We start from the raw sequence: 23,668 nt of genomic DNA on the forward strand, positions 1-23,668 counted from the left end.
CTTTAGGTGGCTGTGGTCAGAGCAGATATTCATATTTTCTATACCTCTTTCCATAACAAAACCAGAGGTTGTAATCTTCTGCAGAGTTGTCATGTTTCTGCTTTGGAATGAAATTAGAAAGAAGGGAGGGGAAGGAGTAGAGGCATAAGCACAGAGAGAAGCCTGGACCAGTGTCTACATTACCTGCAAAGAGAAACTCATGTTTTGGGGCTAGTTCTGGTCTGAATTAAGAAAAACAGGGTCCAAGAAAGTCAGAGTTATCCTAAAACATCAGAGGCCTATCCTGTTGGAGGTATGTGGGCAAGAAGATGGAGGACGCATACTGGCACTTCCACACTCACCCTGCAGCTGCTACCTGCCTGTTTATCAGGGGTGCCCTTGATGCCACTTAGAGTCTCATCCTCCTGTGGCATGTGGTTGGTTTCTCTTTTCCACTGCAGCCCATTCTGCTTTGCTTCACTAGTTAAACATGTTAACAGCTTTATAAGATCATTTTGGTTCTCGAAGGCAGTGAGTGTTTTATTCCCTTTGGGTTGTTCACAGCCGTGAGAAGAAATGCAGTGAATGTTTGTCCTTGTGATCTTTGTAACATTTCCTGCTTTAGCGGGTGAACTTCTAAGAGTTCTTGGTATCAGGGTGGCTACAGTTCTTTGCAGTTATTATTTCCTTCAAAAGAAGTTTAGAAGCAGCCTCCTTCATGAAACTTCTAATGTCTGGGACTGACATGGCCTGCCTTTCAAAATTCCCAAATTTTTGTAGCTTGTGTGTTGTCCTTTGGGTTTTTTAAAAGGATTTTATTTATTTATTCATAAGAGAGAGAGAGAGAAGCAGAGACATAGGCAGAGGGAGAAGCAGGCTCCACGCAGGGAGCCTGATGTGGGACTTGATCCCAGGACTCTAGGGTCATGCCCTGGGCTGAAGGCAGGCGCTAAACTGCTAAGCCACCCAGGCATCCCTATCCTTTGGATTTTTGTTCTACCCTCAGATGGACTGTGGGTTCCTTGGTCTTTAACAACAACTGTCTATTTTGAGATTTTTGGGTGATTTTGGGGTCATTGATTTCCTAAATTTACCTCTTAATAAGGAGTTGTACCACATCAAAGTATCATGGTTAGGCAAAGGAAGAAAGGAGCCTTGGAATTTGTGCTGGAATATATATACATATACATATATGTATATACGTACACACAACAAAATGTATATATATATGTATACATATAAACATATACATAAATGTGTATATGTGTATGTATCTAGCAATGCATATGTATATGCATATGTGTATATACACAGTTTGTATATGTAATTATAAATAAATGTGTATACATATGTAATATGTACATATAATTATATGTAGACATGTATGTGTGTATGCAGTGTGTATATAATTATATATGTATATATATGCAAATGTATGTATAATTATACATAAATGTATATATATATCTAATATGTATATATTTTTTCTCCTTTAAATCTTCACAACAAACCTGGGATAAGCATCATTATTATCCCCATTAATGATAAAAGAAGAGATTTTTATCATTTTAGAAGTGAGTTATTTTGAACGTCGGATACATCTCCTATGGATGTATTTTTTTTTTTTTTTTTACCTAAAGTGGCTGAATAGAAAGTTTAACTTTATATATAACAAACAGACTCTACAATTAGGACAATTAAAATAATGAGTTGGCACTCTTGTTCTTATCCAAGGTCATGCAGCCAGAAGTCTGTGAACCTATAATTCAACCTCAGGTCTGACTGATTCAAATGCTTCTAGTCCTTCCTTATTGAAAGGAAACAGTCATGGAGGGCTGTGTTGAGGAACTTGGATTCTGCACCACGGGTGACTGTTGAAAGCTTGGTGGGAGCTAAGTGTGAGATTTGACTAGACACTTTAATAGGATCATGATGCTAGGAGATTGGGGGATGGGTGGGAGGCTCTGAGGAGGAAGAGCCATCAGTGCAAGCCCATGGTATTACATATTCCAGGTGAAAAGTGATAAAAATCTGGACTGATGTCATGGGAACGGAGGATAGAGTAACATGTTACCATTGCAAAGACTGAGTTCTTAGGACTTAGCCCTGAGTTTGAGGGACAGTTAACTCAGTAATATGGCTGTCAGGTTTCTGTTATGGGTGCTGGGAAGACAGTGATGACTGTTAGTTGAGACAGGAATATAGATAGGAACAAAGATTTTATTTACTGGGAGGGGGTGGCAAGGAGGATGTGTACAATTTTGACATATTGTGGTTGAAGTACTGGTAGTTAAAAAGGTTGGATTTTTCCAGAAGGTGGTTGTATGAAGAGAACTAAAGAGCAGGAAGGAGGTCTGAATGGGAGAGGGAAGGTTTGGCTGCATTGGCACTTATATGGTAAGGCAACTGTCAGAATGAATTAAATTTTCCAGGAGTGGAATCTGGAGAGAGAGAGGGGAACTGTCAGTGGAACTCTTGCAGTGGCCAGAATTTAAGGGATAGAGTGAGGCAGGGCAGGAATAGCAAAGCTAGAGAAGATGCTGGCAGTGGTAGGAGGGTCAGGACTGAATCTTTTGCCTCAGTTTCTACACCAGGGAAAAGTAATATGCAACTGCTGCTGTTCTTAGCAGCTACCTCTGAAGAGTTCTAAGATCTCTCCATCTGGATCATTCATCCCTGATTTTCTGGAACAGTCATGATTCCCAATACTTTGTTCTGCTGTCAGACTTTATGCCCATATTTTTGTCAAATATTGTGTTTGGGATATTGGTTTGGAGAATGTCATACATGTATTGCTCATCCGCTCTCTGGAGTACGGGGTATTCCCCTGTTTTCCCTCTGGTTGGGACATTTTCTATCATGTGGCCAAAGTGGTGAAGAGCCAAATGGTTGCTAGTGATGGGAAAGACAAACAGTGATAAAGGGGGCTTTGAGGCTCAGAATGGATACCATGGTATGGGGTGGAGAGGCTTGGGAGCTCTGAGGTGAATTAGCTATAGAAATCTAGGGAAAGTGGACCAAAAGAGCCTTTATCACAAGGATTTAAACAAAAGATCAAGGAGCTTTATCAAGGTAGATCCTGTGTGTGTGTGTGTGTGTACGTGAGAGAGAGAGAGACAGACAGACAGACAGACACACAGAGAGGGAGAGGGAGAGAGAGAGAGAGAGAATGATTGAGATTGAGATTATTATGTAGCATATAGTTGAAAGTTACTTCAATAGACAACACCAACCTACATACCTTCTTATAGAATTTGCTACCAGGACAAGGATTTGCTGTGGGATTCAGAAGAGATCCCACTGGAATTGATCTCCTTGGTTAAGTACCATATCCCTCTGGATGTCATGGCCTAACACCCACATAGGGCTTGGAGAGGATGAGGAGCCTGTTTCTCTCTGCCCTAAGGAGGGTCCTCCATGGACATGGTGGGGGTTATAGAGACAAAGAAGACAAACCACAATGGTGCTGATCACTGAGAACAGTATTCTCAGGCATATCAGATCCCTTTTCCCCTTTTTATAACAAATATTTTGAAACACTCCCTTTATAGTACTGAAATGAAATTCAGAGATAATGTAACGTGCCTACAAACATAATTAAAATCAACATAATGCTCTGACTTTAATATAAAGGAGAAGTAAACGAAGAGTAATTTATAACAAAATAGCATGTATTTCGATAAATGCTCGGGTATGACTACACTGGAGATACAATGAAGTCATCAGATGCTTGCTCCTATACCTAGAATCACAGAGAGGCAACTACAAAAGCAGACTGTTACAGGTGTGTGGTATTGGCAACACACACAAGTATCACCATTTGCTACATGATTTTTAAAAAAATGGTGAATACTTTTTTTGGTAAAATCCTTTATAAAACAAAACACAGTCTTCTTATAACCTACATAATAGTTATGTGCTTAGAAAATTAAGCCTATTAATACTGTGCAAAATACTTTTGGCTTATATGTAAAATGAATTTAGGCTTTAGGCTTGGTTAATGACAAATAGTTTCTTCCCTATAAGAATGTCTGGTGGCTGTTTCAAGCTGTGTAAGGTGTGAGATGATTTTCCATGGTGCAACCTAGTGTAAAATGATCAGCATTCCTGCCTCTGCCCACTAAATCCAGTGCTGGTTGCATCATTGCCCCCCCCCCCCCCCCGCACCTGCCCCAGTTTTAAAAACGCTCTCTAAGGGCCAGTAGTTGCCCTCTTGATACCAATATAAAGTGTCCAATGTATTCAATAAAACATATACATATACATATGTATGTATATAAAAAGACTTGGTGGTAGCCAGAAAACACCAGTTCTACTTCTCTTTTGTAAGCAATGCTTGGGGCTGCAGGAGCTGTCCCTGGTGCTGCTTACACTTTGGCGCAAGCTAATTTCATTCCCGCAGTTGAGACCAATTCCAAGTCTTACCTGACACCATAACACTTCTTTGATCCTGGTTCCCTGATTCAAGGCTCTAGTTACCAGCTTTAGCTTTCTCCATAATGTGAGTTATATGCCTAATGGCCAGGTCACCAGTCAGGCTTCCTTGCCCTACTTCGGACTGAGAACCATCCTGAGTGATGGTGTGGCTTTGGGTAAACCTTTTCGGTTGGATCCAAAGGAAGAAAAGATCACAAACTAAGATATTTCCTAGGAATGTTCTTGGGGAGGGATTCTATGAGTTGCCTACCTTTTAGCTGGGTGGAACATTGTTGTTTTCTCACATTTGTATTTAGCAGGGCCTGAGATTTCCATAGTTTGTTCTGTATTTGTGAAAAACCTATCAGTGCCATACCTTCTGTAGCCAGAGCTCTTAGTAGTATTTTCTAAAGTGGAAATCCATCTAGTTCATGGGTATGGCTGTGAGTAGCATTGGCCCATTCAGTGAGATACTTAATTCTCAAGTTTGCTTTTGATCCCTTTCAGACATCAAGGAAAGAATATCAGTTTGAAGATAGTATGTCTTTAACAGCTTTCTAACACTTGATAATCTCCTATTTTAACAGTAAAAGGTGGCTTCAGTCTCAGAACCCACAGCAGGGGACAGTATTGACTAGGCTTTAATGGCCTTGTTTTCTTTGCTTTGCAATTATTTTCACGATTCTTCTGCATTTATGGCAGGTGATATAGATTTTTCATTTTGATAGTAATACCAAGTTTTCTTTTGAAATAAATTAATTTTAGTAAGAAGAGCCAATTTAAAGAAGCACATTGCATTTAGTACAGTTGTTACACAGATGTAGCTGCAAAGAAGGTAGGGCAGGAAAGATTGGTGTTTAGGAAACATTGACATTTTGTATCATTCAAGGTGCTGGGTGTAAAACAAGTTCTAGGGCAGAGGCAGGCCACACTTTGAGGGTATTTGCTGGTTGTCAGGTCATTAAATTATTGGTTTCTTGCACAGACCCACTCCAGACTATTTACTATTCTTGTTGCTGTCTTTGTCTCTGGATAGAAAAGCAGCATGTTAATGCCTCATATAATTGGTGATGGATGGCCCCAGTCTGTCAGTCTCTGACACTTTGAGTGTTCAGTAATTTCATTATCTGCCCATTTCCCCACTCTTTGCAGCCTACCACTTATGACAAGGTGGCATTCATCCCTAATGACATGGGCTGGGCTGGGATTCCCAAGAATCATTTGTCTTCAGGAGGGGTGAAATTCTTTGAAAGAGGCATTTCCCTTTTTATTTTTTATTCCTTAGTTTAGAACAAAGCAAGAAGCTGGGCCAAGAATATTTGCTGCTGTAAAAATAGAAAGAAAAATAAATGGCATAGGTAAGAAGGCTGGAAAATGAAACTTTTAGTGACTAATGACAGTGCTGGAGTTAAATGTTTTCTAACTAAAAATGGAGTCAAAGGCTTTTTTTTCCTTCTAAATGAATATTTTAAAGCAAACACTGATGTGAGTTGGATGCCCACCAAATAAATAAGATAAAAGGAGCCACATTTGACATTGGCTTGATGGAGTCATACTGTTGCTAAGCCAACCTTGGCCAATTTTGCTGTTCTGATAAAGGTAGTAAAACCTTGAGTCTAAATCAAGGCTAATTTTATTTTTTTTTAAGTTGAGAGACAGTCCACAAGTGTGCTGGGTACTTATGGTATTGGCTGTAATTGTTTATGTAACTCCTATGTGCCACATACATTTATCTTACCTAATCTTGTAGCTTCAGAGAAGTAAGGCTTCATATGGGTTAAATCAATTGCCCAAAGTCACATAGCAGGTGAGGTAGGACTAGGATTTGAATTTTATATCTCTCATTAATGTCTCTATAATCAGAATCTGTGCTTTTGGGACTTAGAAGAATTTTTCTAGCTTGAGTGAAAATATTTCTTCCCACTCTCTCTTTTTTTTTTAATTGCAAAACTCTCCCAAAGATAAGAATCACCCTGGGAGATTGAAAAATCAAAACAAAAACCTAACACCTTGGATATTTAAATAAAAGAAAAAGGAAAAAACACACAAAGGGGATTCTGGGCCCCAACCCAGATCTACTGAATCAATGATTCTGAGAATGGCACCTGATGAACAAGTCTAGCAGGTGTTTACAGGGTTCAGGAAGCTTTGGGAAACAGTCTGTAATCTTATAGGGTAATCCCAGGGGTGATATTTGAAATATTTAATAACCTTGAAGAGACTGGGCTCGATCAGTCAGGAAGGACCCTGGCAATAGCTAGAGCAGAGTTCTAGAGGTTTTCTCAGGGCCAAGCCTTAGCTCCTTGGGTACAGGATGTGAGTAACACTGGAAGGTCTAAGCAGTGGGTTTGGGGCTACTTGGGTGGTGGAGTGACATAGGGAGGGCTTGGAACAATAGCTTTTTACTAGAATTATGTCCATATTTTAACTGGGAGGGCTATACCAGTGAGTACCACCTGAGTATCCACCCTGGTAACCCTCACATGAGAAACTGTAAGCTGGTGGGCAAAGGCCGCTTTTTCTTTAAGGTCCCTATTTCTCAACCTCGAGCCATCTGTATGAGAATAACAGGAAAGCTCTTTTTAAAAACACAATTTTGTTACTATGACACACACCTATCAGAATGGTGAAAACCCAAAGCATTGACAACACCAAATGCTGGTGAAGGTGTAGAGCAACAGGAACTCTTATTTACTGCTGGTGGGAATTCAAAATGGTACTGCCACTTTGAAAGACAGTTTGGCAGATTTTTAGGAAACTAAACATACTCTCACCATCTGATTTAGCAAAATTTGGTATTTAACCAAATGAGTTGAAAACATATGTCCACACAAAAACCTGCATATGGGTGTTTATAGCAGCTTTGTTCATAATTGCCACAACTTAGAAGCAACCAAAATGTCCTTCAGTAGGTGAATGGACGAATAAACGGTGGTACATCCATACAATGGAATAGTATGTGGTGTTAAAAAGAAATGAGCTACCAAACTGTGAAAATACATGGAGGAACCCAAAAGGCATATTATTAAGTAAAAGACCTAATCTGAAAAAACTATGTACTGTATGATTTCAACTCTGACATTTCTGGAAAAGACAAAACCATGGAGACAGTAAAAAGATCAGTGTTTGCCAGGGGTTAACAGGAAGAGCAGGAGGATGTTTAGAGCAGTTGAAAGATGCTGTATGATGCTGTCATGGTGCATACATATAATTATGTACATTTCAAAACCCACTGACTGTATGACACCAACAGTGAATATAAACCATGGGCTTTCGGGTTAGACTGAGTCAGTCGATGCAAGAACCTGTGCATATAAATTTCCTTCCTCACTCCTGGTTATTTTGATGGTGAGGCTACGCCCCCATCTTAAGATACTAATTTCAAAAAGCACCTGGGATATGAAGCATTCCCTGATTCAGCTGGCCAGGACTGACTCCTCCTTCTCCTGAATTTATAGAGATTGGTGACTATTTCATTGCTCATTTTTGATTTGTCTATTTTCACTTCTTTTAGTAGAAGGAGGCAGCTTTAATGTAGAGGTAAGGGGCAGAGCCAGATGGCCTTGGGTTCAAACCCTGTTTTTGCTACTTACTGCTGGTGTCATCTGGGGAAGGCACTTCATTTATCCATATTCACACTTCCTCATCTGTAAACACAGGGAAATTAATAAGGTCTTTCTCATTTGGAGCTTAGGGCTACTAGGTTAAGGCACCACAGCTTTTATTATTCATTTTCCACTTTCCCTCCTCCTCTGGAGGGAGATAGAGTAGGGGAATAGATAGGCTCTTCAACCAGAAAGATATTTGATTCTGACCTCAGAAAAACTCTTTAACCATTTCAAAGCATAATTTCCTTATTTGTAAAATGGAAATAAAAACACCTACCTCTGGATATCTATATCTATATCTATATCTATATCTATCTATCTATCTATCTATATATATATATTTATATAGTTATATAGTTATAAGACAGAGAGAGAGAGAATGAGAGAGAGAGAGAGAGAGAGAGAACATGAGCAGGAAGGGCAGAGGGAGAGGGAGAGAGAGAGAGAATCCTAAGTAGACTCCTCATTGAGCGCAGAGCCTGCCATGGGGCTCGATCTCACGAGCCTGAGATCATAACCTGAGCCAAAACCAGGAGTCGGATGCTTAACCAACCATGCCCCTCAGGTACCCCTCTGGAAATATTTTTGAGTGTGAAAAATACACTTGTAAAAGGCCAGCTCTTGATTGGTCAGTCTTTGCTAATATTGCTTTTGTGCCTGTCACTTGTGCTGCCATAAAAACAGTGAGTGTATGAATGGATGAATTATGTGTTGTGGTGCAGTGCAAATGGAATCTTTGAGGGTGAGATATGAATCTGCTGCGAAGATAATTTTTACATCTGAGGACTTTCATCTGGGCATGTATGTTTTGAAGCAGAGCCTGAAAGAAACTAACACACTGAGGCATACATTTAGTTCTAACACTTGAATTGTACATGAATTTACAGATATGTAAAAGCTTACAGTGTCATTGTAGTATATGGCAAGGGCAAGCTTCAGATCCTGTTGAAAAATTTGAAAGTTTCACTTCTGAAGGTCTTAAGTTTAAACATGGATAAGAATAGAACGTACAACGATTTTGAAAGATCCTGGCTTCTTTGATGCTAAAATGGGATTTGTATTCTCTGAGATCTCCTTTCCATTGCCAGCTCACTAAGCAATTGCTCACATTCTCTCTTTTCACTTTATTATATTTTAAGACATTTTAAATATTTTGGTGAGTCATTCTTCTTGGTAATTAGATGTAGTGATTAGAATAGATTTTATATTCCAAGGCATTAAGTTTCTTTTATACACCTCGACATCATCATTTTCAGTAATGATCTAGTATTTAACGGTGATTTCATGAAGATTCTGGATCTCTGAAGCCAAGAGAGGGTGAGCCTGTCAGGTGATGGGAACGGAGGACCAAAAATCTCCTGATTCTGGCTATATTTAACAACTGAATCATCTAAGATGAGAGAATAGAAGAGAATAGAAACTGAGTAGCACTTGCAACAGAGTTAGGACTTAAGGGGTTTATACAACGGTTGCTTTTCAACATCTTGTAAAAGTTCTTGAGTTTGAGATACCACTTGCAGCCTGAGCTAATGGATCTCTTTGGGATTTAAAGAATGAGCTACTAGGCTGAGATTTTCCCCCAGAAAGTGGTGGGCTCATTCTGGGAGTGTTCTGGAGGCAGCAGTGTTGGGAAGTGGAGAATGTACAGGACTGCCACATCCCAGCTCCACATCGGAAGCCCAGACGTAGCAAAAGTGAGGAGAGGGAAGGAACTCTGTGCTGCCATAATCTAGTCCTAAGATCTGGTTGGGACCTACAGAGCATCTACTGAATGGCTTTTCCTAAAAAATGAAGCATAAGCAGAATCTGTTACCATTCAAAGCAATGAAGAATTTCTTTTCATTTGAAGAGGTCATCATTCTGATGTTGGGGCCAAGTCATGGGCTCAGAGATCTTGGAGGTGGGGTAGGAAGCACCAAATTGAAGGTTTTATTGCTCACTTTTTCTCCTCCTCTCATATATACTTATTTAGGTTGGTCATGGGGGATCTGTAACTGTGACACTCAGAGTGCTGAGGCTTGAATAGGATGGAGATTTCTTTTTCTCCCATGTCCAGGTGTAGGTGGGTGGTCCAGGAAAGGGATGGGGCTCTTCTCCACCAGCTCATCCAGAGGCTCGGGCTCCTTTCATTTTTGTTGCTCTACTAGCTCCTGTGTGCTTCCCACATGCTAGCCGTTGTCATGCCCATGCCAGGAATGAGCCAGAAAGGGAGCAGTCAACTTCTTTCTAAGGAAGTGAGTCAGAAACTGCATGCACCACTTCCACTCACATTCCACTGGCAAAAGGGGAATCTCACAATCATTTCTAGCTGCAAGGGAGGCTGGAACTGAAATCTCTAGCTGGATGGAGACCGAGAGGTGGCAGGAGGGGTTTCAGTGCTAAAAGGGAGAGAGAGAGAGAGAGAGAGACAGACAGATGGAAGCTGGAAGTCTTTGTCACAGACTTCATCCCTTATTAAATCAATAGCCTTCTGATTCTACTGTCAGATCCCAAGGACTTCCTCATGTTCCTCAGTGAGGCTGCCTTTAGGGGATGGAGGCACCATGGGGCTGAGCATTCAGGCTCTAAACCTTTCCTCAACTGGCTCACCTTGATTTTACTTTGTTTTATGCATTGGATTTCCCCCATCGATTTCCTTTAAAGAAAGAATGGGCTAAAATATTCTTATAAAGCACTGCGGTAAGCACTTTCTGTAATCCTCCATATTACCCATCACTGGCACTTTTTCCTTCTACCTTATCACCTTTCTCCCTTTCTGGGTATCTCTAGGTTGCTGTTTATAAGGAATGCATTTAATGTTCCCGCGTGAGTTCCCCAGGCTCATTTACTCACTCAGGCTCTTACTGCAGGTGAGTGACCTCATTATTGTTTCTGAATTCTCATGAAAGGCAGTATTTTGTTCCTGATCGTTTTCTCCTCTAGCTCTTCCTTTGAGGGCCCTCCTCCAGGGCTCAAGGTCTCCCTCCTTGACTAAATTTACTGCTGTCACAGAGATCTTCAATTATCTCTTAAAGCTGGTTTCAAACCCCAGGGAAAGAGCCATTCTGTCCTTGCTTACTACATAATGCTGGGCCTCAGCTCAAACCTGAGCAATTGTTTTTGGATGGCAGTCCCCCAGTTAGTGGGTGTACATCTCCCATTTGCCTCCAGCAATGTAATTGCCTTGTTGGAATAAAGTGTTCTTTTTTAAAAAAATATTTTATTTATTTATTCATGAGAGAGAGAGAGAGAGAGACAAAGACAGAGACATAGGCAGAGGGAGGAGCAGGCTTCCCACAGGGGGCCTGATTTGAGACTCAATCCTAGGACCTTGGGATCACAACCTGACCCAAAGGCAGAAGCTCAACCACTGAGCTGCCCAGATATCTCAGGATAAAGTGTTCTGTTATCTTAGTTAATAATACCTTGAAATGGTTTAGTGCTTTATGGTTTTCATAGCTTTTTCACAGGGAGTATTTCATTTGATTCTAAGAAGCACTTGTGAGCAGGAATTTTCCTCATTCCTATTTTAAAATTGAGGAAACAGTTGATAATAAAAGGTTAAGGGACTTGGCCCAAGGCAACACAGCTACAGACAGAATCTGGATTTGAACTCAGTCCTTCTAGGCTGTCCCTTCATGTCCATAAAATTTTGTTTATATGGACTGTAGAGAGGATGAAATAGATTGTTGAAAGTTTCTTTCATGGCCCTTGCTTTGTAGGAGGGGCACAAAGTGAACATAAGTTTCTTTCCTCTTTATCATACCTGGTACTTTTATAAAGGTGCCCTCATTTACAGTATCCCACATACTCTTAAACCCCAGAAGTAGGCAAGGTGTGCCTGGTTATGTCCATCATACAGATACACAGGCTAAAGTAGATGAAAGGGCTCTATGACTGTCACATAACTAGTAAAATCCACCAACTTAAGCTTAGTATAGTCCCTTTCCATGAGTTTAGCTGCATTATGGAAGTGGGATCCTAATATACTTATTTTTTTAAAGATTTATTTATTTGAGAGAGCGAGAGAGCGAGAGCAAGCAATCTGGTAGAGGGACAGAGAGAAAAAGAGAGAGAGAGAGAGAGAGAGAGAGAATCCTTAAGCAGACCCCCTGCTGAGCGTGTAGTCCTACATGGAGCTCCATCTCAGGACCCTGAGATTATGACCTGAGCTGAAACCAAGAGGTGGATGCTCAACCTACTGAGCCACCCAGGTGCCCCTGATACACTTATTTTAAAAGTTGACATTCAGTATTCAGAAGTTAACAAAGCTCCTGGTAGAGATAGGATAAGATTTGGAGAATTGATACCGATCAGGAAACCAGAAGAGATGCCACATCCTATGATTTGGGAAAACTTATTTGATTTCTACCAGAAATACTAGAGGTGGACTGGCTGGTGTATGTGAGCTTTCTGTGTGCCTTATGAAAAGATAAACTCTAGACACTCAGATTAATTCATTCAAACAAGTAGGGTTTAGATAAGTAGACAAAATAGGGGAAGACAAATCATGAGCTATCACCCCTAGCTGATTTTTAGGTGCTTCATGGGAGTAATTTGGTTTTCCAGTACCACTCAAATCTAACGAGCACCTGTTCTGTTGGGGTTATCAGGGGGCTACAAACCATGGTCCCAGTGCTTCACTTTGGTGCCCTTGACTAGAGGATTTGAGCTAGGATTCTAAACAGTATACTAATGATCAAGTCTAGGTGTTTCTGCTTTTAGCTTGACTCCTCTGAGTTGATTTTCTGTGAGCCCAGAGGTTAAGTCTAGGCATAGAGAGAATGGGAACTTAATTACAGGTGACACAGAAGGAGTTTTGGGTTTCTTGATCCATGAAGAGGCTTTAGGGGGATCCACGAAGCCTCTGATGTTGAGTGGAAAATTGTATGTTGAGTGTATATTTCTGTGGAGGGAGGATCCATCATTTCATCAATTTCTGTGAACTCTTTGAGCCTCTAAATGAAGGAGAGCCAAACTGAAGGCTCAGAGCAAGGAAAAGTAAAGGGAGAACTAGACCAGATGGAGGCCACAGGAGTGGTCTTCTAAAAGTTCAAGAATCACCTGTTGGGAGTGTCTCTCATTGGTGCTGGTGGGCAAGCAGCATCTTTCTGCCAAGCGCCTTCTCCATCTCCCTTCTTATTTTTTACACTTCAGCTTGATTTTTATAGATGAACTTTGTGAATGTGAGGGTGACATCCCAGAAGTTAAAATCATTCTGTGGCTTGCAACACTTGCTGCTATCCTAGCTTGTAACAGATGGATTTATCGCTATTATTCCATAGAAGATGATGCATGATGAGGTTGTCCTCACACCAGAAAAAAGAAGCCTTCATAATTTACCTTCAAATCTGGGTTTGAGTGAGTGCTGAGAGGCCTGACTCTGCCGTGGTGTGAAATGGATTCCCGGGAAGGGGTATGGCTCAGTTGTCTGACCTTTACAGCATATTTAAATACATATTATGGTGTTCACGGTAGTAAATAATATAGCTAAGGTTATGCACAGAGGAGAGCTGAGGGAAACATTTGCAGTAAAGCTGTGGGCTGCCCTGGCGGGGAGACAGGCACTTGGCTTTGAACTAGAATTTGGAATCTGGGTGGGGGAGTGACAGCAAATATTTTCCACATGGGTGCCAGTTACTTTGGCACTGAAAGAACTAAGACTCTTAAAGCTCCTAGACGAAGTTGGTTCCATTGATTCAGGGTACGTTCTGCTTCTTTGAGGTGGCGGAGGACATAAGTATGGATCTTTATTTCACCACTCACCAGTCATTTATTTAGCACATACTGTGTACTGGGCACTATTTTACCTGCCAAGGTATAAGGACATAGCTTCTACCTTCAACTAGCTAACAATAAATAGAGATGGATATAAAGAACTAAATTATGATAATGTGCAAATGGGAACACATATGGAGCATGGAGATAGTGTGAACAAGGGACTGATTAGAGGACTGCTAAGCTTTGGATGGAGGGCTCAGGGAGAGGTGAAAGTGTGGAGGTAAAAATAGGACTCGAGTTTTGAAGGATGGATAGGAGTCCATCTGTAATGGATGGCTGAGAAAGACATTCCAAATGGAGGAAAAAGCATGTGTAAAGGTCTGGAGGCCTTTAAATTGAATTCCAAGCCATTGAATTGGCTTGGAGCTGTATGTGAGAGAATGGGGCATTGGGTGAAGGCGGTTTGCACTGCTGTCAGGTTAAGCAAGATGGTAGCAACTGTTGGTATATTAGAAGACTGGGGCCCATCATAATGGGTCCTGTGTACTTATATGAATAAGGAAAACAAACTAACATTACTGAAGGCTTATTTTCTATCAGATCTCCTATTCAGCACTTCGGATACATTATGTCATTAACGTACACAACTCTCTGAGGCAGGTCCTGGTATTATCCCTATTTTACAGTCCAGGAAACAGAAGCTCAGAGTAGTAAAGTAAGTAGACAGAGTCACACAGCAGAAATGGATTGATGGTAATTTAGGGAAATGTTCATGATAAAGACTGAGAAGTAAATGGATTGGAGAATCCTGAGGTGGAAAAATCAACAGAACTTGATGCATTGGATATAGAAACATGTGGGTGAAGACAAGGGGGATTTGAAGATGATTTCTAGATTTTTGTCACACACAGTGGGAAGGATAATCATGACATTCCCAGAATACTAGAGATTCTGGGAGGGAGCACAAGAGTTCTGTTTTACGTGCACTGGGTTTTAGGTACCTTTAAGATATATAAATAGAGATTTAAAAGCTGAAATAAAGGTCTATTTGTCACACATCTCTCATGACTCAGTGGCTATAAAAAACATTGAATTGGCTTGGAGCTGTATGAGTCAGCAATTCGGGCTGGGCCCAGCTGGTCAGTTGTTCTGGTCTTGGCTGGGATTCCTCATGCATCCGCTCTCCTCCACACACCAGCCAGTGGCTGGGCTCCCGTGTGGTGGCCAGCTGAGTGTCTCCCTTCCAGCAGGCTAACCCACGAGTGTGCTCCTGGTGGGTAGGCAGGGGTCTCAAAGAGCAAGTAGAAACACAGTGTCTCTTCGGGCCTAGGCTCAGGCCCAGCACCTCTTTAGAGAGGGGAGAGAACAAGTCAAAACCAACCCAGATTCAAAGGATGGGGTAACAGTTTCTGGCTCTTGACGACAGAAGCTGCAAGTCACAACTTGAAATGAACATGGGGTGCCGAGAGGTGTGACAGTTGGGGCCATCACTACAGGCAGCTGGCCACGTGTGTCTTCCAGGAAAGCAAGACCCTCTGTACTTTCAGAGTATATCTTCCCTCTCCTATTTCCCAGCTCTTACTCATGTCTCACCCATCCTCATTTAACAGGCGCTTTGTGCTTGTCTGTTGTGTGGGTTGGCCACTCTGTGAGTTGCTGGGGATGCAGAAGGGAAAGAGGCGTGGTCTCGAGCTAAGAGAAGTCAGGCACCTGCTGGTGGTGAGGGTGAAGCCATTCTACACGTCCCAGACTCTGCCCAGCATCCTTTATCTGACGTTCCCCTGATGTCACCACCGTGGAAGCCTCAGCCCCTTGGCACAGGGTCTGCTTCCTGTAGGTGTGCAGGAAATGTGTCACCCACCAGTGGGACGGGTTATTTCTGAACATGCTTCAGACAGAAAAGCACCCTCTCATTTCAGCAGAGCCATATGCCACATATTGAATGTTAAAATTTAGCCACCACTGAATCATCTAGAGATGAAATAAAGGTTATGAGATTTTTAAAGCAGAAATAAAGGCCTTTAAAGACTATTTTTAGAACATTTCTGATTATAAAAGAAATTAGAGTATCTATTGTAAGAAATTAGAAAATATAAAAATATGTAATGAAAATAAATATCCACTATCATGCATTGATGATTATGTCTGCATATATGAGCATTTATTCTGTGAAATTAGGTTAATACTTTATATAAATTTTTTTTGTTTCACATTGTCTTTATACAGAATGTACAAATATGCATATGTATTTAAAACATTTGTATTATATAGTGTTTTATAGATTGCGTTTTACACTTGATGTTGCACAATTGTACATTATATTCAATACTGTAAAATATGTATATGAGCATACGATTTTATCTCATCATATGGAAGTACCATAATTAACCTTTTCTTGATTGTTGGTGTTCATGTTGTTTCTGGTAATTTGCTGTTATAAACAATGCTAATCTGTTCTTCCTGGAACCTAAACCACTGTGGGCATCTGAGTGTTTTGTCTGTACATTGTCTTAGAAACATACATACTGGGCTAGAGGGTACAAGTGTTTTTTTAAAGATTTCAGATAGATATTAAGTAATTGCTTTGTAGAAAGTTGGTGGAGCAGTTAGAATTTGAGCCCATGGATTTGCTGTGATTCAAGAACTCTCCAGGTGGATATTGTGCAAACTTTCCCAGCAAGTATTTGTATGCTTATTATTTCCTTTTTTAAAAAAAGATTTTATTTATTTATTCATGAGAGACACACAGAGAGAGGCAGAGACATAGGAAGAGGGAGAAGGGGCTCCCTGCGGGGAGCCTGATGTGGAACCCCATCCCAAGACCCCAGAATCATGACCTGAGCCAAAGGCAGATGCTCAACCACTGAGCCACACAGGTGCCCCATTTATTATTTCGTTTGTTCAGTTTTTGTTCACTTACTCGGTAAACACTTATAGAGAGATAAAGTACGCAGAGAGAACTAAAAATGTCTAAGATGGGTAGTTATACAACGGGATGCATTTGTCAAAACTCAAAGAACTATACTCCAAAATAAGTAAGTTTTACTCTATGTAAACTTTAAAAATAAATGAAAAAAAAATGACTAAAACATGTCCTTGGCTTCAAGGAACTTAAAATGCAGTGAAAGCCATAAGGCATGCACACAACAATTCCAACACAAGACAACATATTAAAATACCATATAAGAAAGGAAAATATTTAGTGGCACATTTTGTGTGGTAGGGGCTGGGCCAGGTGTTTGATACCTTCCTTTATTTGCTCATTTCCTGGGAATACAGAGGTGGAAAGCCAGAGTGTCTGCTTTCAGAGGCCCCAGCTTCTTGGTGTCAGACCTGCAAATAGTCACCACCAGGACAGGATGGTTATTGCAGTAAGTGCACATGTATGAGGAAAAAGCGTGGGGCAGCAGAGGCTGGGTTCTGAGAAGAGAGGGAACTTGATATGAGGCACAAAGGAGGAATAGTGCTTTGCCTCCTTTCTTCCCCACAGTTGCCTGAAATGCAGGGGCCTCCTACTTGGTTTCCAGAGGAGGGAACTGAGGCTTATTGCAGAAGTTAAATACTTGCCAAAAGTCACCCAGCTACAAGTGGCAGAGTCACAGATTCCACCTACATCTGTACTTTCTGTCCTACTCACTGGGTTTCTAGAGAGGGACTGGGGTTGAGGATGAGCCTTATGGAATGGGGAAGGAAGAGTTAGAGCTGGATGGGGATCAGAAGCGGGGAGTTAATGGAGAGCAGAGGTTCCTTTAGGAGAGTAGATTGGGGAGGTGGTGAGAGAGCCAGACAGCAGAGGGCCTTGCATTCTAGACCGAGGGCTGCAGGCTTTAGCTGGTAGCAGTGAAGCGATTGATATTTGGAGACCAAGGAACTTGCCTGCCCCAGAGATATGCATCAGAAAAGATGAACCTGGTAGTAGCAGCCTCAAGAGTTAGATGTGTGGGGTAGTGGAGACTTCCATCTGTCTCAGAGAGCTGCCCCGCAGATCCATGTTAGGCTGGGGAAGGGGGCGCATCCTGGCCCAAGCTCAGTCCCCACCTTATGCCAGGCTTTTGTTTGCTATAGAAACTCTTCTTATTAATTTAGTCAAAACAGTAAGAAAAAAACTCTGACCTAGATTTTGTTGTATTATCTCAGTTAAAATAGCAAATAAAACCTCTTCCACTCAAAAATATGACTTCCTTTCTATTTTCCACCTCCACTCTTGGCTCATGATTCCAAAAATAAAAAGCTTTGTTTTCTTAAATAATAACAACACATGGTGTTGAAATACTCCAGTGAGTAATAACGCTGTGCCCTGAGTGCGTAAGGATGGGAGAGACTAGAGCCTGAGCAGCCCAGCCCCCTACAGAAGCCATTCAGCCAAAAATCAGATTCTTCTTGTCAGATGGTCTGGATGAAGCTTGGGGCTGGTGGGTGCCCTGTGGCAGGGCTGGGGGAGCAGATAGTAGGGAAACACTCTGTGGCTCCCTGGGAATCTCAGCTGGGAAAGAGGAACCCGCAGAGCCTCCCAAAGGATAGCCAGAGTAGTTGACTTGGGAGGAAATGTGGGCCAGTTTCACCTCCAGTTTCCTATCGATGAGGGTGTTACAGGTGGGTGGTGGGAATCTGAATTTTAAGGCTTCTTTTTTCTTTTTTCTTTTTTTTTTAAGCAACAGAAGGAAGAACTTACCTCTTTTTTTTCTCTAGAGCCATCTTTGCCTCAACCTCTACCTCGAAGACACCTGCATCTTGGTCTTTAGCTCCCAAATTATCCTTAGGATAGTTTTCTTTTTTCCATGTTCTACAAGGCCCCTGCCTGCTTCACCCCCTTTGCAGTTTTATCTCACTTTGATCTGCCACTCACCAGCTTCACTGACTTCTTTTGGTTTCTTTAGGGTGCCAGGGCCTTCTCAGCCTCAGGGCCTCCACCGCCGTCATTCATTGCGAGGGCTGTGATTTTCTTTTTTCTTTCTTTTTTTTTTTTTTTTTGTGATTTTCTTTCTGCTGTTCTTTGAGTGACCAACTGCTTCTCATGATCCATTTAAAGGGCACGTCTGATCTCTGGATGTGACAGCCCTTTTACTATTTTTTTTAATTCAGAAACTTCATTGTAATTATACATTTATTTCTTTGTCTAGTTTACAAGTCTCATCTTTACTCTTTACATCTTTACATTTAATACTCCCTGAGAAAGGGGACAGGTTATTTTATGTGCATACACACACACACACACACACACAGCTTGGTGGCTAGAACATAGAGGAGGCTTCATTAATATTTGTCAAATGATTGAACCCCAGATGTTGCATTTCTGTGGCTACCTCAGTTAATATCCAGTGTGACTAGGTGTGAGCATATCACACATCCTCAGCACAGAGAGACTTTCTTTTCTTCAAGGCTGGACAATTGGATTGGTCCTTCCTGTACCTCTGGGTCTCTCTTCCTGGGTGGGTGGTGCTGATGGCCCCAAATGAGAATATTCCACTGAAGACCCTGTGGGCTGGCCAAAAGTTATGTTAAAGGAAAATAATCCGTCTCTGCAATGAAACAAAATTTGTAACCAGGACAACAGTATTTTCATAGGTTTGTTGAGGAGGAAAGAAAGAGGATATTTTCCTTTGATCATTATTGTCAACACGTTAGATATTTTAAAATCTGCTTCTTTGAGCAGGAAAAAAAGCCTCTTTCATTGATAAAGTGTATCTGGGGGAGTCAGATTTTTTTGGAGGGGTTTCTCTGAGTTGTTTAGGAAAACGTGTGATTTTTTTTCCCACACTCTTCCAGAGTAACTTTACAATTTACCATGGAGAAATTGGTCTGTGTTCTCTCTCAATCACGTAACATCCTGCTGGAATATCTCTTGTCTGAGTAGCTTCCAAGTTGCTAGGCCCTTGCTGTAGTGGGAGTGGTGGTGTTTTGAGTCTCAAGGCATGTTGAGGAAATGAAACCAGCTTTCCTTTCATGTCGGAGACGGTGTTCAGATGCTTTCTGCCATCTCTCCCTTCAGTGATGTGTCACTGGCCTTTTCTATGTGTTTTCCCTCCCATCTTCCTGCCCTCTTTTCCCATTCCAAGGACACATACCGCCCAAAGTAATTGAGTGAGACCCTCCTCAGAAGGTAGGCTCTTATGGTGAGCAGCCTCAGCTGGCCCTAACTCAAATCCTGTGTTTGAGATCTTCTCGCTGTTCCTGATCATCATGCCTCTGCCTTTGCAGATGTTGGTCCCTTTGTCCAGAAGGCTGCTCCCTTACTGTCCCACCACCAACCACTGTCTCTTGATGACTCCCCTGTATTCATCCTCTTAAGACTCAGCTTAGCATCAGTCCTCCTCCCAGAAGCCTGCCAAGAGAGCCTTCTCTTTACTGACGGAACTTCATGCTGGCACCCATCAAAGGCACGCTCTTTATATTGCTATTGTACGTTCCTGTATCAGACTCACTAAATGTGAAATACTCGGGGGGAAGTGCAGGCAGGACCAGGTTTAATTTATCTTCGTATCACTAGCACATTCTGAATATGACTTATCGATGAATGAATATGGAGAATATTTTATTTGCTTCTAGGCCTTTGCGAAAATAAAACACAGCAAGTGTTATTTGTACGTAGCTCCTATTTTTAGTCTTCCAGCATTATTACATCTTGTAAATATAGTTGATAATTGTTCTTCCTTTTCTCTTCCTTTGTCTTCATCATGAAATCCTAATTGAGCCCCCGTCTGTGAATGATAAGTTCAGAGATGCTCTCAGTGGATACACTTGGAAGAAAAGGGAAGACACAGTCCCTATTTTCAAAAAGCTTGCAATCTGAAAGAAGAGCCAGGACAGAGAAACAGTATTAACAGGAGATGATTGTTGATACATTGACTAAAGCACAGCGGTTAATAATGGCAAACCACAGTAGTGGAAGTTGGCCACTGGGGATCCTGTAACATAGCATTCTTGGATACATTTAAATATAAATAAATAAGGATTTGAAATTGATATCCAAAGTAGATTCATCATGACCATTCATTTAAAAATATTATTCTGTCTTGATTGTCATTTATGATCATCTATAAAGGGATACGTATTTGCATTGCCACAATTACATATTAAACAGACATACTTTTAAGAAGGTAGGCCTTGGGCTAAGTCAATACCTAAAAGAAAACCAGTTTTTCATTATGTATATAACTTTATAGAATATAATCTCATTAATACCAAACAGGTTTCTCAGTAGATATACATATTTATATGTAGCTATAATAAGCATCAGCACACTCTTTGCTCTAATTTGTGGCTTAGTATGTTTCTGCATTTTCCCCCCTGTATTAATCTAAGCATGTAGCTTCAATGTTCAATTTGCAGAAACAATGTGGAATCCATCATAGAGTATGCTATTAATTGCTCGAATATGTCTGTGCTGTTGGGTGTTTAGGTTGTTTAATTGTTTTTTTTTTTTTCTCTCCCCCTGTGAGGGATGGCAGTGTTAGGAATATTTCCATACAAATAGCTTTTTTCTTTTCTACTTTTGAATGATTTCTTTGGAATATAAAAGTATATTACCCAAAGTGGAATTAGCAGAGTAATGGGCATAAATAGCTTTGTCATTCTGCAAGAATGTTCCCTGGCAGGCTTGGGCCAGCATACAGTAGAGAGAATACTTGTTTCTTTAGAATATGTGTATACTTCATAGCTTCAAAATTAATTTTTGCTAATTCAAATAGATAGTATTCTGGCATTTCAGAAAGGAGTTAATTTGCTTTTCTGTATTCTGTTGAAGTTGGGCCACCGGGTAGTTGTCCTGCCTTGGTTCACTCTTCATTTCTTTGTGGTTAAACTATCTGTTTTTTGCTTTCAGATACTCTCACTCTTAAGTGAGACCCAAGCACAGCTTTGGGTCTTAGACCCAGATGGTTCTTTCCAGTATAAGGAAAAATAGAACTGACTGCATCACTCCGCTCGTTGTTTTTCTTATATTTGTCCTTTCCCTCTCAGCTAATTTCCACATTACACTGATGACACCTGTCCCAGGTCCTGTGTGCAGGAAGTTTGTGAGCTTTAGTGGATTCTTAATTGTGCCCATGGGACCAGGAGGGGATGGGCTTCTGCTCAGTCACCTTCCAGACACACCAGAGGCTTTGACATATCACCTTGTGTTAAGGAAAGACAAAGACTTTGAGGTCCAACTGGACTTGAACCCCAGCTCTGCACTGAGTGACTCGTGGAGGTTTCTTGGCTTCTTTGAGCCTGAGCTTCCATAGCTGGATTCTGGGGAAAACAGAACCTGGTCTGGGGGGCTGTTTGGACTCTCAGATTGGTACTACCTAGAATGGCCTTCCTCTACCTTCCATCTCCTGCCACTTCTTATCCCTCTCTCCTCTAGCTTTTAAGAGAAATGGAACCTTCCAGAGCTAATTCTAATACCACCTAATGCTGCCCAATTTTTTCTGTGTGCCAATAACTGAGTTTGAACTGATGGTTTTATTCTTTGTTCCTTACTGCGGGCGTGTATACAGGCACACTGACCTGATGTCGATGTGCAGGCATACAGAGGTAGAGAGAGAGGCTCTTGGGGTGGGGGAGGCACACAGGAAGTGGTGGTGCTGGAATATGAATTCAGGGCTGTTTGTGTTCAGGATTTGGGCTTTAACTACTAGACATTCAGTTTCTAGGGTATTTCTTCTCTGTTAAATAATTTATACACTAGGATATACCCCAGGAGCTCAGGGGTGCTTTGCTCCTTTTTTTTTTTTTAAAGGGTTGCTCTGAGGATACCTGGGTGGCTCAGTCAGTTAAGCATCTGCCTTTGGCTCAGGTCATGATTTCAGAGTCCCCGCATCTGGCTCCCTGCTCAGCAGGGGGTCTGCTTCTCCCTCTTCCTCTGCCCCTTCTTCTGTTTGTATTCTCTCTCTCTCTTAAATAAATAAATAAAATCTTAAAAAATATATAGAGTTGCTTTGCTCTTGCGTGCATCCGATCAACAAAGATTTGTTGAGAACCTCCCATGTGCCCAGAGCCCCACCATCCTCAGCACACAGTGGGGGCTCTCCTATGCAGGTGTTGCTGTCTGGTGAAGATGAGCTCCATGAGGTGGGACAAGTATGTCCTGTCATTGGTGGCTTGTCAGCTCCAGTGCCTGCATCCTGCCATACTGAGGCAGGGGTGGGATTTGTTTGTGCTGTATCTCATGCTGTTCAGGCCTGAGATAATCAGAGACTCCTGGAGCATTTGAGTGATGCTCATAAGTAAAAAGGAAGCTGGACTCCTACTGACCCATAGGTCTCATTGCAAAAGGTCCTTAAAGTGGAGGTTCATTCTTGTTCTGGGTCAGCTGGGAATAAACATTTGGGAGTCATTAGCAGATATTCTCTGGCTCCTATTTCCTTAGCCCTACTCCTGTATGTCCTGTGCCTCCCGTCACCTTCCTGCAGACAGTAACTCCTGGAGGACCTTCTCATGTAGTTCTTGATTATCTTGAGTCACTGGAGTTCTGGAAATAAATCTAGCTTTCCAAGAGGCACTTGTGCCATCTGGTCTCCTCTGGAGGTTCCTACAGATGATCCCAGTCTGCTTAGAAACAGAGCCCTTGAACAGCTGGCAACCCCAGTGCGGTTTCAGAGGGAAGATCACCTCTGGGCACAGATCTCAGTGCACCAAGGGTGGGAAACAGAATCTACATTTTTTAGTAAGTTCCTTAAATGTGTCTGATTCCTTGGTCTGCTAATTACACTTGGAGAGGTTCTTACCTGTTGCACATGTATGTTGTATATGTGTATACAAACACACATGCACATACAACCATATCTCCATCTCACTTTCTGTCTCTGACTCTCCCTCCCACCATACCTCCCTCTCAGCTTCCCATTCACTTACCTGTCTCAGTAGGTGCCTCATCTTTCCCTCATACATCCACAACACCTGAGAAGCCCTTGGCGCATTTTAGGTATTGGGTACATGCTGGTTGGTTGAATGATCTCTTTCCTGTAATTCTGGGCTTAACT

At 41.5% G+C, this 23,668-nt stretch overlaps 1 protein-coding gene across 2 annotated transcripts in view; it reads left to right on the forward strand.

The window, feature by feature from the left end:
* Positions 1-23,668, forward strand: part of SORCS3 (sortilin related VPS10 domain containing receptor 3) — a 581,611-nt gene that overhangs the window by 126,967 nt on the left and 430,976 nt on the right. The window contains exon 1 of one of the 2 annotated variants that reach the window (XM_038578741.1): positions 10,771-10,852. The exons of the other annotated variant lie outside the window; for it this stretch is intronic. Coding sequence (XP_038434669.1) covers positions 10,790-10,852 — 63 coding nt within the window. The 5' untranslated portion in view covers positions 10,771-10,789. Of the gene's footprint in view, positions 1-10,770; positions 10,853-23,668 lie in introns of those variants that run through there. 2 annotated transcript variants of the gene reach the window in all.

The sequence above is a fragment of the Canis lupus genome, chromosome 28, assembly GCF_011100685.1.
Source record: "Canis lupus familiaris isolate Mischka breed German Shepherd chromosome 28, alternate assembly UU_Cfam_GSD_1.0, whole genome shotgun sequence".
NCBI lineage: Eukaryota > Metazoa > Chordata > Mammalia > Carnivora > Canidae > Canis > Canis lupus.